This window comes from Hemitrygon akajei, chromosome 8 (assembly GCF_048418815.1).
Source record: "Hemitrygon akajei chromosome 8, sHemAka1.3, whole genome shotgun sequence".
Taxonomy (NCBI): domain Eukaryota; kingdom Metazoa; phylum Chordata; class Chondrichthyes; order Myliobatiformes; family Dasyatidae; genus Hemitrygon; species Hemitrygon akajei.
Window position 1 is genome coordinate 122,326,500 of NC_133131.1, and position 12,938 is coordinate 122,339,437.

At 42.7% G+C, this 12,938-nt stretch overlaps 1 protein-coding gene across 5 annotated transcripts in view; it reads left to right on the plus strand.

The window, feature by feature from the left end:
• The window catches only part of znf804b (zinc finger protein 804B), a 969,027-nt gene that overhangs the window by 15,147 nt on the left and 940,942 nt on the right, over positions 1-12,938 (plus strand). For 4 of the 5 annotated variants that reach the window (XM_073054519.1, XM_073054515.1, XM_073054520.1 and 1 more), the window contains exon 2: positions 11,055-11,127. The exons of the other annotated variant lie outside the window; for it this stretch is intronic. Coding sequence is in view for 2 of the 4 variants with exons in the window: in XM_073054515.1 (XP_072910616.1) it covers positions 11,086-11,127 (42 nt within the window). In the remaining 2 variants the exon portion in view is untranslated. The remainder of the gene's footprint in view (positions 1-11,054; positions 11,128-12,938) is intronic. 5 annotated transcript variants of the gene reach the window in all.

Sequence of the window (12,938 nt, forward strand, 5' to 3'; positions counted from 1 at the left end):
TTCAAGAGTTGGCGTGAAAGGACACAAAGACTGAAGGAGTTGTTGATGGTGTGGAAGGTAGTCTTAGACCGCAGGGAGATAATGAAGTGCTAGTGAAATGGGCTGAAAAATGGCAGGTGGAGTTCAGTCCAGACACATGTGATGTAAAGGAAACCTTGGTAGATAAAACTAGAGGACATAGATTTTGGTTAATGGGGAAGGGATTTAGAGGAGATCTGAGGAGGCTCTTCTCAGAGAGTGGTAAGTACCTGAATATGCTCCCTATGAGAGTGGTTGAAGCAGGGTTGCCTCCCAATGGTCTAGATCAGTGGTTCCCAACCTGGGGTCCATGGACTTTTGCTTAATGGTATTGGTCCATGGCATAAGAAAGGTTGAGAACCCTTGGTTTTGATAAGCACTTGAACTGTCGAGACATAGGGCCAAGTACTGGGAGTTGGGATTCATATGGATGGTGTCCTCTGGTTTGCATGGGTTGAATGGTCTGTTTTTAGGCTATGTGACTCTATCTTCTTGTATTGCCCCATATTGTTCTGACAACGGATACTTTGATGTGGATTTTCCTTCAGCTTGCTGTAAGGTGGATAGTTCTAGGGGATCCTCGATGTTCAACAAAAATGAACAACAGGTACAGTGAAAATTTTTCACAGACAGCAATCAGAAATTGGAAAGTCTAATTTATAATTAATATTTCAGTGAGCTCTGAGTAGAGTTTGAAACAGAAAGGTGAAACTGAAGTATCATGAAGCTATTAAAAATATTACAATTGTGAAGTCTGATATTTTGAAATGTTAACTCTAGAAAATGAACAATCCACATTTTGTTCAAAGCCTGGGTGATTGCCAAGCAGTAATTAACAGGTTAATTAAAGCGAAATCAACATCCGAACCTCATGTGGAAAAGTATCCTTTTCTGGATATTTTACAGTGAAAATACTTGAAGTGCTTATCAGATCTCTAATGTCTCAAGATTGTGATGGAGAAGGCTGGAGAGAAGCAGAAATCATTGACATTATCTATTATGTATCAACATTTAACTGTACAAGTGCCTGCTCAGGATGTCATTGCAATTGTCACAGTATAATAAGATTGTAACAATAGTGATGATTGACATCTTTGCTATCACTGCAAATGCAAAACCTGGACATTTGACTTCCTGCACATTAGTTCAATTTGTTTGTGAATGGTTAAGTGGAGCAAAAGTGTTGCTTGTCCTTCCACCCTCTTGTCTTGCTGTTCCTTCCCCAGTGTTTGTCAAAGATTAAAGTATTCCTCAACCTATTTTGAAATCACTGTTCCCTACTTCAGTCTTATTCATTCTGAAATGCCTTGAATTAATACAGTCTAATTAAATCCAAGTTTACTGCAGTTTGCCCTTATTTTGAAAGCAAAGCATGTGAGTAAATAATTGCTTTGTAGATCTTTTGGTGAGGGTGTGGGTGGTGGCACTGGTGGGGGGGGGGGTGGGAATTTCCTTGCCAATATCAACACATGAAGTGATAATGTATGTGCAAAATGTATTAGAAATCTAGCAGCAATAATACACTGAAGTAAATGAGAAATAATTATTCAGAGTTTTTCTTTGTAATTTATTTTTTTATTGAAGTTCATCATCAAACAAACATTTCCATAAGATGTATTTCAGACATTGTACATATATATCATATAATCATATATATCACAAATCTCCACAAAGTATTTATCTGAGGTATACACTTATAGAAAAGAGTGGAAAGAAAAAACAAGCAAAAGGAAAAATTATATATTCAGAGCTTTTAATGAAATTTCTTTACTTCATTTTTATCTTGTTACAATGTATACAGTGCATTATTTAAAGTGGCACCTGGAGTAATGGTGCAGTTTGGCTCTCCATATTTGAGGAAGAGTACAGTAGCATCGGAGGCAGTTCAGAAGAGATTCACTGGGTTGAGAGAGTTGTCCTATCACAAATGGCTAAAAGCATTGTAGTTTAGAAGTTTGAGGTGTGAACACACAAGGGCATGAGAAAGCAGGAGCAGGAGGAGATCATCTAGACCAGTGGTCCCCAACCTCCGGGCTGCGGACCGATACCGGGCCGCGAAGCATGCAGGGGTGCAGTGGTAGCCGGAGCACACCCAACACATCTTTAAGAAAAAAGCTGAAATAAACAAGCTAACAAGCGACATGCCTCTGATCTGGGCTGTCATTTATGTGCCGGGTGGCACCTAATTAATTAGCTTGTTTATTTCGGCTTTTTTCTTAAAGATGTGCTGGGTGCGTTCCGGCTACCGCTGCACTCCTGCATGCTTTGCAGCCTGGTATCAGTCCGTGGCCCGGAGGTTGGGGACCACTGACCTAGACCCTCAGGTCCGCTCTGCCATTCAGTATGATCGTGGCTGATCCACCCCAGGCCTCAACACTTCCCAGACGCCAAATCCCCATAGACCTTATTGAAAAATGTAAGATCCCAGGGAGGCATAACAAGGTAGATGCAATGTTTGGACTACTGAGGAGTATTGCCAAAGAGGGGCATATTTACAAGATAAGGAGGCAGTTATTTAAAATGAGGTTGTAGTAATTTCTTTTAGCAGATTGTGTTGAATCTGTGGAATACTTCACCCCCAAAAGGTATACAGAGTCAGAACTTCGATCACAGAAACGGGTCCTTTGGCCCATCAGATCCATGGCGATTATTGTCTTGCATCAACTAACCAGCATTTTCTTGTGTTAGTTTCATTCTTGGTATATAACACTAGAGTTATGCAGTAGCTCCTTGTAAATTATTTATGAAATGATACTGTTTAATACACTTGAATAGTGGTTTCATTAAGGAAAACTTTAATCTGTGGGACTGTTGGAATCTAGTCAAGAAATAGAGGAACCTTTACTCCTTAATTATGCTTGTGTCATTAACACAGTTATTGCACGATTTACATAAATTGGGCACAAGAGTTTTCTGCTCTTTTTTCATTGCAGTGGGCACACTTGAGCATGGTAATGATTTTATTGTACATATAACCATATAACAATTACAGCACGGAAACAGGCCGTCTCGGCCCTTGTGCCGAACGCTTACTCTCACGTAATCCCACTGACCAGCACTCAGCCCATAACCCTCCATTCCTTTCCTGTCCATATACCTATCCTATTTTACTTTAAATGATAATACTGAACCTGCCTCTACCACTTCTACTGGAAGCTCATTCCACACAGCTACCATTCTCTGAGTAAAGAAATTCCCCCTCATGTTACCCTTAAACTTCTGCCCCCTAAGTCTCAACTCATGTCCTCTTGTTTGAATCTCCCCTACTCTCAATGGAAAAAGCCCATCCACGTCAACTCTATCTATCCCCCTCATAATTTTAAATACCTCTATCGTCCCCTCTCAACCTTCTATGCTCCAAAGAATAAAGACCTAACTTGTTCAATCTTTCCCTGTAACTTAAGTGCTGAAACCCAGGTAACATTCTAGTAAATCTTCTCTGTACTCTCTCTATTTTGTTGACATCTTTCCTATAATTTGGTGACCAGAACTGTACACAATACTCCAAATTGGGCCTTACCAATGCCTTGTACAATTTTAACATTACATCCCAACTCCTATACTCAATGCTCTGATTTATAAAGGCCAGCATAGCAAAAGCTTTCTTCACCACCCTATCCACATGAGATTCCACCTTCAGGGAACTATGCACCATTATTCCTAGATCACTCTGTTCTACTGCATTCTTCAGTGCCCTACCATTTACCATGTATGTCCTATTTGGATTATTCCTACCAAAATGTAGCACCTCACACTTATCAGCATTAAACTCCAGCTGCCATCGCTCAGCCCACTCTTCTAACTGGCCTAAATCTCTCTGCAAACTTTGAAAACCTACTTCATTATCCACAACGCCACCTATCTTAGTATTATCTGCATACTTACTAATCCAATTTACTACCCCATCATCCAGATCATTAATGTATATGACAAGCAACATTGGACCCAGTACAGATCCCTGAGGCACACCACTAGTCACCGGCCTCCAACCTGATGAACAGTTATCCACCACTACTCTCTGGCATCTCCCATCCAGCCACTGTTGAATCCATTTTACTACTTCAATATTAATCATACCTAACGATTGAACCTTCCTAACTAACCTTCCATGCGGAACCTTGTCAAAGGCCTTACTGAAGTCCATATAGACAACATCCACTGCTTTACCGTCGTCAACTTCCCTCGTAACCTTGTAACCCCCTGCTATTTCTACACTAACCTCCCTCAAGGTCCTAGGGAATATCCTGTCAGGACCCAGGGATTTATCTACTTTTATATTCCTTAAAAGTGCCAGTACTTCCTCCTCTTTAATCATCATAGTTTCCATAACTTCCCTACTTGTTTCCCTTACCTTACACAATCCAATATCCTTCTCCTTAGCGAATACCGAAGAAAAGAAATTGTTCAAAATCTCCCCCATCTCTTTCGGCTCCACACATAGCTGTCCACTCTGATTCTCTAAGGGACCAATTTTATTCCTCACTATCCTTTTGCTATTAATGTAACTGTAGAAACCCTTTGGATTTATTTTCACCTTACTTGCCAAAGCAACCTCGTATCTTCTTTTAGCTTTTCTAATTTCTTTCTTAAGATTCTTCTTGCATTCTTTATATTCCTCGAGCACCTCATTTACTCCATGCTGCCTATATTTATTGTAGATATCTCTCTTTTTCCTCACCAAGTTTTCAATATACCTTGAAAACCATGGCTCTCTCAAACTTTTAACCTTTCCTTTCAACCTAACAGGAACGTAAAGATTCTGTACCCTCAAAATTTCATCTTTAAATGACTGCCATATTTCTCTATTACATCCTTCCCATAAAACAAATTGTCCCAATCCACTCCTTCTAAATCCTTTCGCATCGCCTCAAAGCTTTTTATTTAACCTTCCGATGCTTGGTTGCATAATTGAGGAATAGTTTTGTCTTACATCTTTGCTGTTAATGATCTGTTGTTACAAAATACAATAACAGGTGTTTCTTCAAAATTTAAACTATATTTTTAATTACTCCTACATTCTGCTGCATTTAAATTTTAATTTTAACAGGACTATTTTCAAAGACTTTTGATCTGACCCTATCAGACATTCCCTTTATTCTAACCATGTTTTTTCTATTTCACTGCCAATTAAACACACTTTATTTTCTAACCTCAGAATAGTTTACCTGAAAGGTCAATAATTCAGCAAGATTCCCTTTCCAAAGATACTACCTGACCTGTGAAGCATTTTCTGTTTTTATTTCAGATTTTCAGCATTGGCTGTTTTTTGCTTTTCAAAAGCAATGGGATCTTGGACAATAAATAGGGAAACTTTTAAATAGCTGGAAATTATTCTGAAATTTCAAAGCTCTGGTTAGGCCAGAATTAGAATGCTTATTTCTGTTGATGACATTTCACTATCTCACCAAATGTCACTGGGACTACTGTGGAATTTAAGTTTAGTTAACAATCTGGAATTAAAAGTAAACTATGAGGGGTGATTGATAAGTTTGTGGCCTAAGGTAGAAGGAGTCAATTTTAGAAAACCTAGTTCATTTATTTTTCAACATAGTCCCCTCCTACATTTACATACTTAGTCCAGTGGTCATGGAGCATACGGATCTTGGACCTCCAGAATGTGTCTACAGCAGAGGTGATTGATAAGTTTGTGGCCTAAGGTAGAAGGAGATGAGTTATACAGCTCTCTTTACATATATTTGCAGTTCAACTCTTTGAGTTGAAGCTTGAAGTTTGAAGTTAATAACTTATCAGTTAATAACTCATCAGGGATGATTGATAAGTTCATGGCCTAAGGTAGGAGATGAGTTGAAAACTAAATGTGCTAGGTTTTCTAAAATTGACTCCTTCTACATTAGGCCACAAACTTATCAATCACCCCTTGTAATCATTAGTAATTAAGCTCACAAAACTTCCAGATCTTTCTTGAATCCAACTTGGTTCAACAATATCCTGAATGGGAGGATATCTGCCAACCTTAGCTGGTCTGCTCCAGACTGACTAGTATGGTTGATTGTTTTAATGCCCTCTGGAATAGCCCAGCAATACACTCCATTCAAGGGCACTTAGGGATAGACAATAAATGTTGAACTTGCCCAGATCAGAAAAGTCAAATAAATATGTTGATGATATAAGGAATAGGGGGCTTAATATTTCTTTGTAAAAGATGTAAAGTTCAAAATAAATTTATTATCAAAGTACATATATGTCACCATATACAACCCTGAGATTCAATTTTGCCTGCCTTTTTGTTGGCTTTGTGGAACAGTCCATGTTCCAACTCTATATGGGTATCCGTCCCCCTCTTTTCCTTCGCTACATCGACGACTGCATTGGCACTGCCTCCTGCACGCATGCTGAGCTCGTTGACTTCATTAACTTTGCCTCCAACTTTCACCCTGCCCTCAAATTTACCTGGTCCATTTCTGACACCTCCCTCCCCTTTCTTGATCTTTTTGTCTCCATCTCTGGAGACGGCTTATCTACTGATATCTACTATAAGCCTACAGACTCTCACAGCTACCTGGACTATTCCTCTTTTCACCCTGTCTCTTGCAAAAATGCTATCCCCTTCTCACAATTCCTCCATCTCTGCCGCATCTGCTCTCAGGATGAGGCTTTTCATTCCAGGACGAAGGAGATGTCTTCCTTTTTTAAACAAAGGGGCTTCCCTTCTTCCACCATCAATTCTGCTCTCAAACGCATCTCTCCCATTTCCCGCACATCTGCCCTCACCCCATCTGCCCGCCACCCCACTCGGGATAGGGTTCCCCTTGTCCTCACCTACCACCTCACCAGCCTCCAGGTCCAACGTATAATTCTCCATAACTTCCACCACCTCCAGTGGGATCCCACTACCAAGCACATCTTTCCCTCCCCTCCCTTTCTGCTTTCTGCAGGGATCGCTCCCTACGCGACTTCATTGTCTACTCATCCCCCCCCCCCCCCCCCCATCCCTTCCCACCGATCTCCCTCCTGGCACTTATCCTTGTAAGCGGAACAAGTGCTACACCTGCCCTTACACTTCCTCCCTCACCACCATTCAGGGCCCCAGACAGTCCTTCCAGGTGAGGTGACACTTCACCTGTGAGTCGGCTGGTGTGGTATACTGCGTCCGGTGCTCCCGGTGTGGCCTTTTATATATTGGTGAGACTCAACGCAGACGGAGAGACTGTTTCGCTGAACACCTATGCTCGGTCCGCCAGAGAAAGCAGGATCTCCTAGTGGCCATGCATTTTAATTCCACATCCCATTCCCATTCTGATATGTTTATCCATGGCCTCCTGTCTACTGTCAAGATGAATCCACACTCAGGTTGGAGGAACAACACCTTATATACCGGCTGGGTAGCCTCCAACCTGATGGCATGAACATTGACTTCTCTAACTTCTGTTAATGCCCCTCCTCCCCTTCTTACCCCATCCCTGACATATTTAGTTGTTTGTTTTTTTTCTCTCTCTGCCCATCACCCTGCCTGTTCTCCATCTCTCTCTGGTGCTCCCCCCTCCCCCTTTCTTTCTCCCGAGGCCTCCCGTCCCATGATCTTTTCCCTTCTGCAGCTCTGTATCACTTTCGCCAATCACCTTTCCAGCTCTTAGCTTCATCCCACCCCCTCTGGTCTTCTCCTGTCATTTTGCATTTCCCCCTCCCCCCCCCCCCCACTTTCAAATCTCTTAGTATCTCTCCTTTCAGTTAGTCCTAACGAAGGGTCTCGGCCCGAAACGTTGACAGTGCTTCTCCTTATAGATACTGCCTGGCCTGCTGTGTTCCACCAGCATTTTGTGTGTGTTGCCTGAGATTCAATTTCTTGCTGGCATACTCAGCGGATCGAAGAACCATAATAGAATCAATGAAAGTCCACACCCAGCAGAGCAGGAATTAATGTGCAAAAGACAGAAAGCTGTGCAAATACAAAGGAGGAAACAAAGATAAGCAATAAATATTGAGAACCTGAGATGAAGAGATTTTGAAAGTGAGTCCACAGGTTGTTGGAACAGTTCGGTGTTGAACAAATGAAGTTGAATGAAGCTTCCCCACTGGTTCAAGAGCCTGATATTTGAGGGGTAATAACTGTTCCTGAACCTGGTAGTGTGAGTCCAGAGGTTCCTGTACCTTCTTCCTGATGGCACAGTGAGAAGAGAGCATGACCTTGGAGATTGAATTCCCTAATAATGGATGCTGCTTTCCTGTGACAGCGTTTCATGTAGATGTGCTCAATGGAGGAGAGGGATTTACCTGTGATGGACTGGGCTGTATCCACTGCTTTTTGTAGGATTTTCCGTTCAAAGACATTGGTGTTTCCATACCAGGCTGTAATGCAACTAGTCAATATATCCGTCACACATCTTTAGAAGTTTGTCAAAGTTTTAGATGTCATGCTGAATCTTTGCAAACTTCTAAGGAAGTAAAGGCGCTGCCGTGCTGTCTTTGTAATTACACTTACTGTATGTGCTGGGTCCAGGACAGGTCCTCTGAAATGATAACACTGAGGAACTAAAATTTGCTGACCCTCTCCACCTCTGATCTCCTGATGAGGACTGGCTCATGGACCTCCAGTTTCCTCCTCCTGAAGTCAATAATCAGCTCCTTGACCTTGCTGACATTGAGTGAGAGATTGTTGTGGCACCATTCAGCCAGATTTTCAGTCTCTGAAACCTATGTGCTGATTCAACACCACCTTTGATTCAGCCTACAACAGTGGTGTCATCAGCAAATGTGAATATGACATTGGAGCTGTGCTTAGCCACACTGTCATAAGTGTAAAGAGAGCAGGGGGCTAAGCACACAGTCTTGTAGATCTCCAGTGCTGATGGAGATCATGGAGGAAATGTTGTTGCCAATCCAAACTGACTGGGGTTTGCATGTGAGGAAATCATGGATCCAATTGCACAAAGAGGTATTGAGGCCAAGGTCTTGAAGCGTATTACATGGTAAATATAAAGAGGAACCCAATTTGGCAATGAGCAGTAGTAGTTCTAAAGCTAAAAAATATATCCTGTTACCCTCAAACGTCTAAATGCCATTTGAGGATGGTGGTAGTTGGATAAGCATGAAGGAATAAATTTTTCAGGATGCCTGGGACAGGAAGGGGAATAGGACTGGCATATTGCTCTACAGAAAGCCAACACGTTGATGGGCTGAATGGCTTCCTTTGGTGCTATTATGACTTGTTGGGTATTATAATACCCATGTCAGGAAGCTGTTCATCGACTATAGCTCAGCATTTAATACCATCATTCCCATAATCCTGATTGAGAAGTTGCAGAACCTGGGCCTCTGTACCTCCCTCTGAAAATGGATCCTCGACTTCCTAACCAGAAGACCACAATCTGTGTGGATTGGTGATAACATATCCTCCTTGCTGATGATCAACACTGGCGCACCTCGGGTGTGTGCTTAGCCCACTGCTCTACTCTCTATATATGCATGACTATGTGGGTAAACATAGCTCAAATACCATCAGTAAATTTGCTGACCATTGTTGGTAGAATCTTAGGTGGTGACGAGAAGGCGTACAGGAGTAAAATATGCCAAATAGTGGAGTGATGCCGCAGCAACAACCTGGCACTCAATGCCAGTAAGACGAAAGAGCTGATTGTAGACTTCAGGAAGGGTAAGATGAAGGAACACATACCAATCCTCGTAGAGGGATCAGAAATGGAGAGAGTGAGCAGCTTCAAGCTCCTGGGTGTCGATATCTGAAGATCTAACCTGGTCCCGACATATCGATGTAGTTATAAAGAAGGCAAGACAGTGGCTATACCTTATTAGGAGTTTGAAGAGATTTGGCATGTCAACAAATACACTCAAAAACTTCTATCGTTGTACTGTGGAGAGCATTCTGACAGGCTGCATCACTGTTAGGTATGGAGGGCCACCGTACTGGACTGAAAGAAACTGCAGAAGGTTATAAATCTAGTCAGCTCCATCTTGGGCACTAGCCTACAAAGTACCCAGGACACCTTTCGGGAGTGGTGACTCTGAAATGCAGCATCCATTATTAAGGACCTCCAGCACCCAGGTCATGCCTATTTCTCACTGTTACCATGAGGTAGGAGGTACAGAAGCCTGAAGGCACACACTCAGCGATTCAGCAACAGCTTCTTCCCCTCTGCCATCTGATTCCTAAATGGACATTGAATCTTTGGACACTACCTCACTTCTTAAAAAAAAATTACAGTATTTCTGTTTTTGCATGTATTTGTAATCTATTCAATATACGTTATTGATTTACCGGTTTATTTATTATTATTATTATTATTTTCTTCTCCACTAGATTATGTATTGCATTGAACTGCTGCTGCTAAGTTAACAAATTTCACAGCACATGCTGGTGATAATAAACCTGATTCTGATTCTGAGTAGTCTGCTGTATTATCTCAGCTCAGCTAATAAATTTTTCTCTCCATCCAGGACAGTCTAGACTCCCATAGACATTTGTTTTTTCCATTAGCTGACCAGAGGCTGAGTCTCCAACTTAGAAAAGTCCTGAGGATTAACCCTTAGGATCAGTGTGGTATAGCAGCTTGTTTGTCAGAAATCCGTGCCTATTTGGTTTTTCACAAAAATCCATATCTATTGTGTAAGTGGCTTGGAAGAAATTTTGACCAGATTTGTTGAATGAATCATGACAAATTTTCTTAGTTTTCCTCAGCAGCAAGTGAATATTGTTCGTCCTATTCATATGTACATCAAGTGCAAGAATGCAAGTTTGAGCTGCATTCCAACCTCAAGAAGCTGACTGCCAAGTAGCATAATCAGGAGATTTGTGCCTTGTTACCCCTCAACTGCTGATCTAAATATATTCTTCAGATCTCTAGCTTGGGTACATTATTTAGTCTTTTCTATGGGAGTGTGGTCTTCAGATGGTTAAATTGAAGGTATATTGGGAAACTTGGCACAGTTGGCTGAGTTATTTTCAAGGCATTTTTTTTTTGCCAGTTTGCCATTGGAATCTCACTTTTCGCATTGCTACTGTTCACAAGGTGCGAAAATGTTACACTCTTAGTAGCAAAAAAAAAATCCGATCTGTTTTACAGGATTTCATTGGATGTGCTTTGCTGCAGAATCATGGATGGAAGCATGGTAGCAGCCTTGGAGAAACTCTGCAGGGTATGTGTCCATGTTCTAACACTTTTAGAAATGTCGTGTTATTGTGTTTTGATATTGGAAGCTGAATGATAATATTATTGCTGTACACTAGAGGCCTCTTCAATCCTAGTTTGTCAGTTAGAAAAACAAGCTCTGCTTTCTTTCACTTGTCTGATCACATTCGGGGGAATTCAAAGTGTAGGTTTCGGATGGCATATACTCAGAGGAGTGTCACAAAAGAGAGGAAGGAGACGGGAAGGCAGAAATAGAGGAGGATAGACTAAAGAGGCAATGGAAGAGGGGAAGAGAGGGATATTGGGACTGAAGAAGGAAAGCAGGTAGAAGGAAGTGAACAAAGGGATTATATGGTTACAGGAGAGAGCAGAGATTGTGGGAAGTGCTTAGGATTATGGAGAGGCAACAAGAAGGAGTATCTGTATTGACAATAGCTCTGATTTAAAAGCTTATCCATGTCCCAAAATTTAATAGATGCGATATAAAGACATAATATTACTGACTTATTTGTGAACATTTAATTCATGATATTTAAATATTTTCAAATTGCTTCTCAGATCGGAGTTCTGAGAGGCGGGACTGCGCAGGCGCGTGAAGGAGGCCTGGGAAGGAGGGAAGATATAAAAAGAACGCAGCCTTAAGCAGCGGGCAGCTTCGTTTGCGGGCAGCGGAGTGAGTCGGGAGCAGAGTGTAGGGCTTGGGCTCAGAGGGCTTAGGCGGAAGAGGGCACAGTAGGCTTATCTTTTAGTTCTCCTTGTTATTTTCAGTTATTCGGGAAGTATGAGTGTGAGGGCAGCTTGTTGTTCTCGGTGTTGGATGTGGGAGATCCTGGAGTCTCCGAGCCTCCCGGACGTCCACATCTGCGCCAGGTGTGTCGAAATGCAGCTCCTGAGGGACCGAGTTAGGGAACTGGAGCTGCAGTTCGATGACCTTCGCCTGGTCAGGGAGAGTGAGGAGGTGATAGAGAGGAGTTACAGGCAGGTGGTCACTCGGGGGCCACGGGAGGCAGATAGGTGGGTCACGGTCAGGAAGGGGAAGGGACAGGTACTAGAGAGTACCCCAGTGGCTGTACCCCTTGACAATAAGTACTCATGTTTGAGTACTGTTGGGGGGGACAGCCTACCTGGAGGAAGTGACAGTGGCCGGGCCTCCGGCACAGAGGGTGGCCCTGTAGCTCAGAAGGGTAGGGATAGAAGAAAGAGGACCATAGTAATAGGGGACTCGATAGTCAGGGGTTCAAACAGGCGGTTCTGTGGAAGTGATCGGGAGTCCCGGATGGTAGTTTGCCTCCCTGGTGCCAGGGTCCGGGACGTTTCTGATCGCGTCCATGATATCCTGAAGTGGGAGGGTGAGGAGCCAGAGGTCGTGGTACATGTAGGTACCAATGACATAGGTAGGAAAGGGGAAGAGGTCCTGAAACGAGAGTATAGGGAGTTAGGAAGGCAGTTAAGAAGAAGGACCACAAAGGTAGTAATCTCGGGATTACTGCCTGTGCCACGCAACAGTGAGAGTAGGAATGAAATTAGGTGGAGGATGAATGCGTGGCTGAGGGATTGGAGCAGGGGGCAGGGATTCAAGTTTCTGGATCATTGGGACCTCTTCTGGGGCAGGCGTGACCTGTTCAAGAAGGACGGGTTACACTTGAATCCTGGGGGGACCAATATCCTAGCGGGGAGGTTTGCTAGGGCTACAGGGCAGACTTTAAACTAGTAAGATGGGGGGGCGGAAATCAATTTGAGGAAACTATGGGAGAGGAGGTTAGTTCACCAGTAGAGCAAGTAAGTAGACAGTGTGTGAGGGAGGAAAGGCAGGTGATG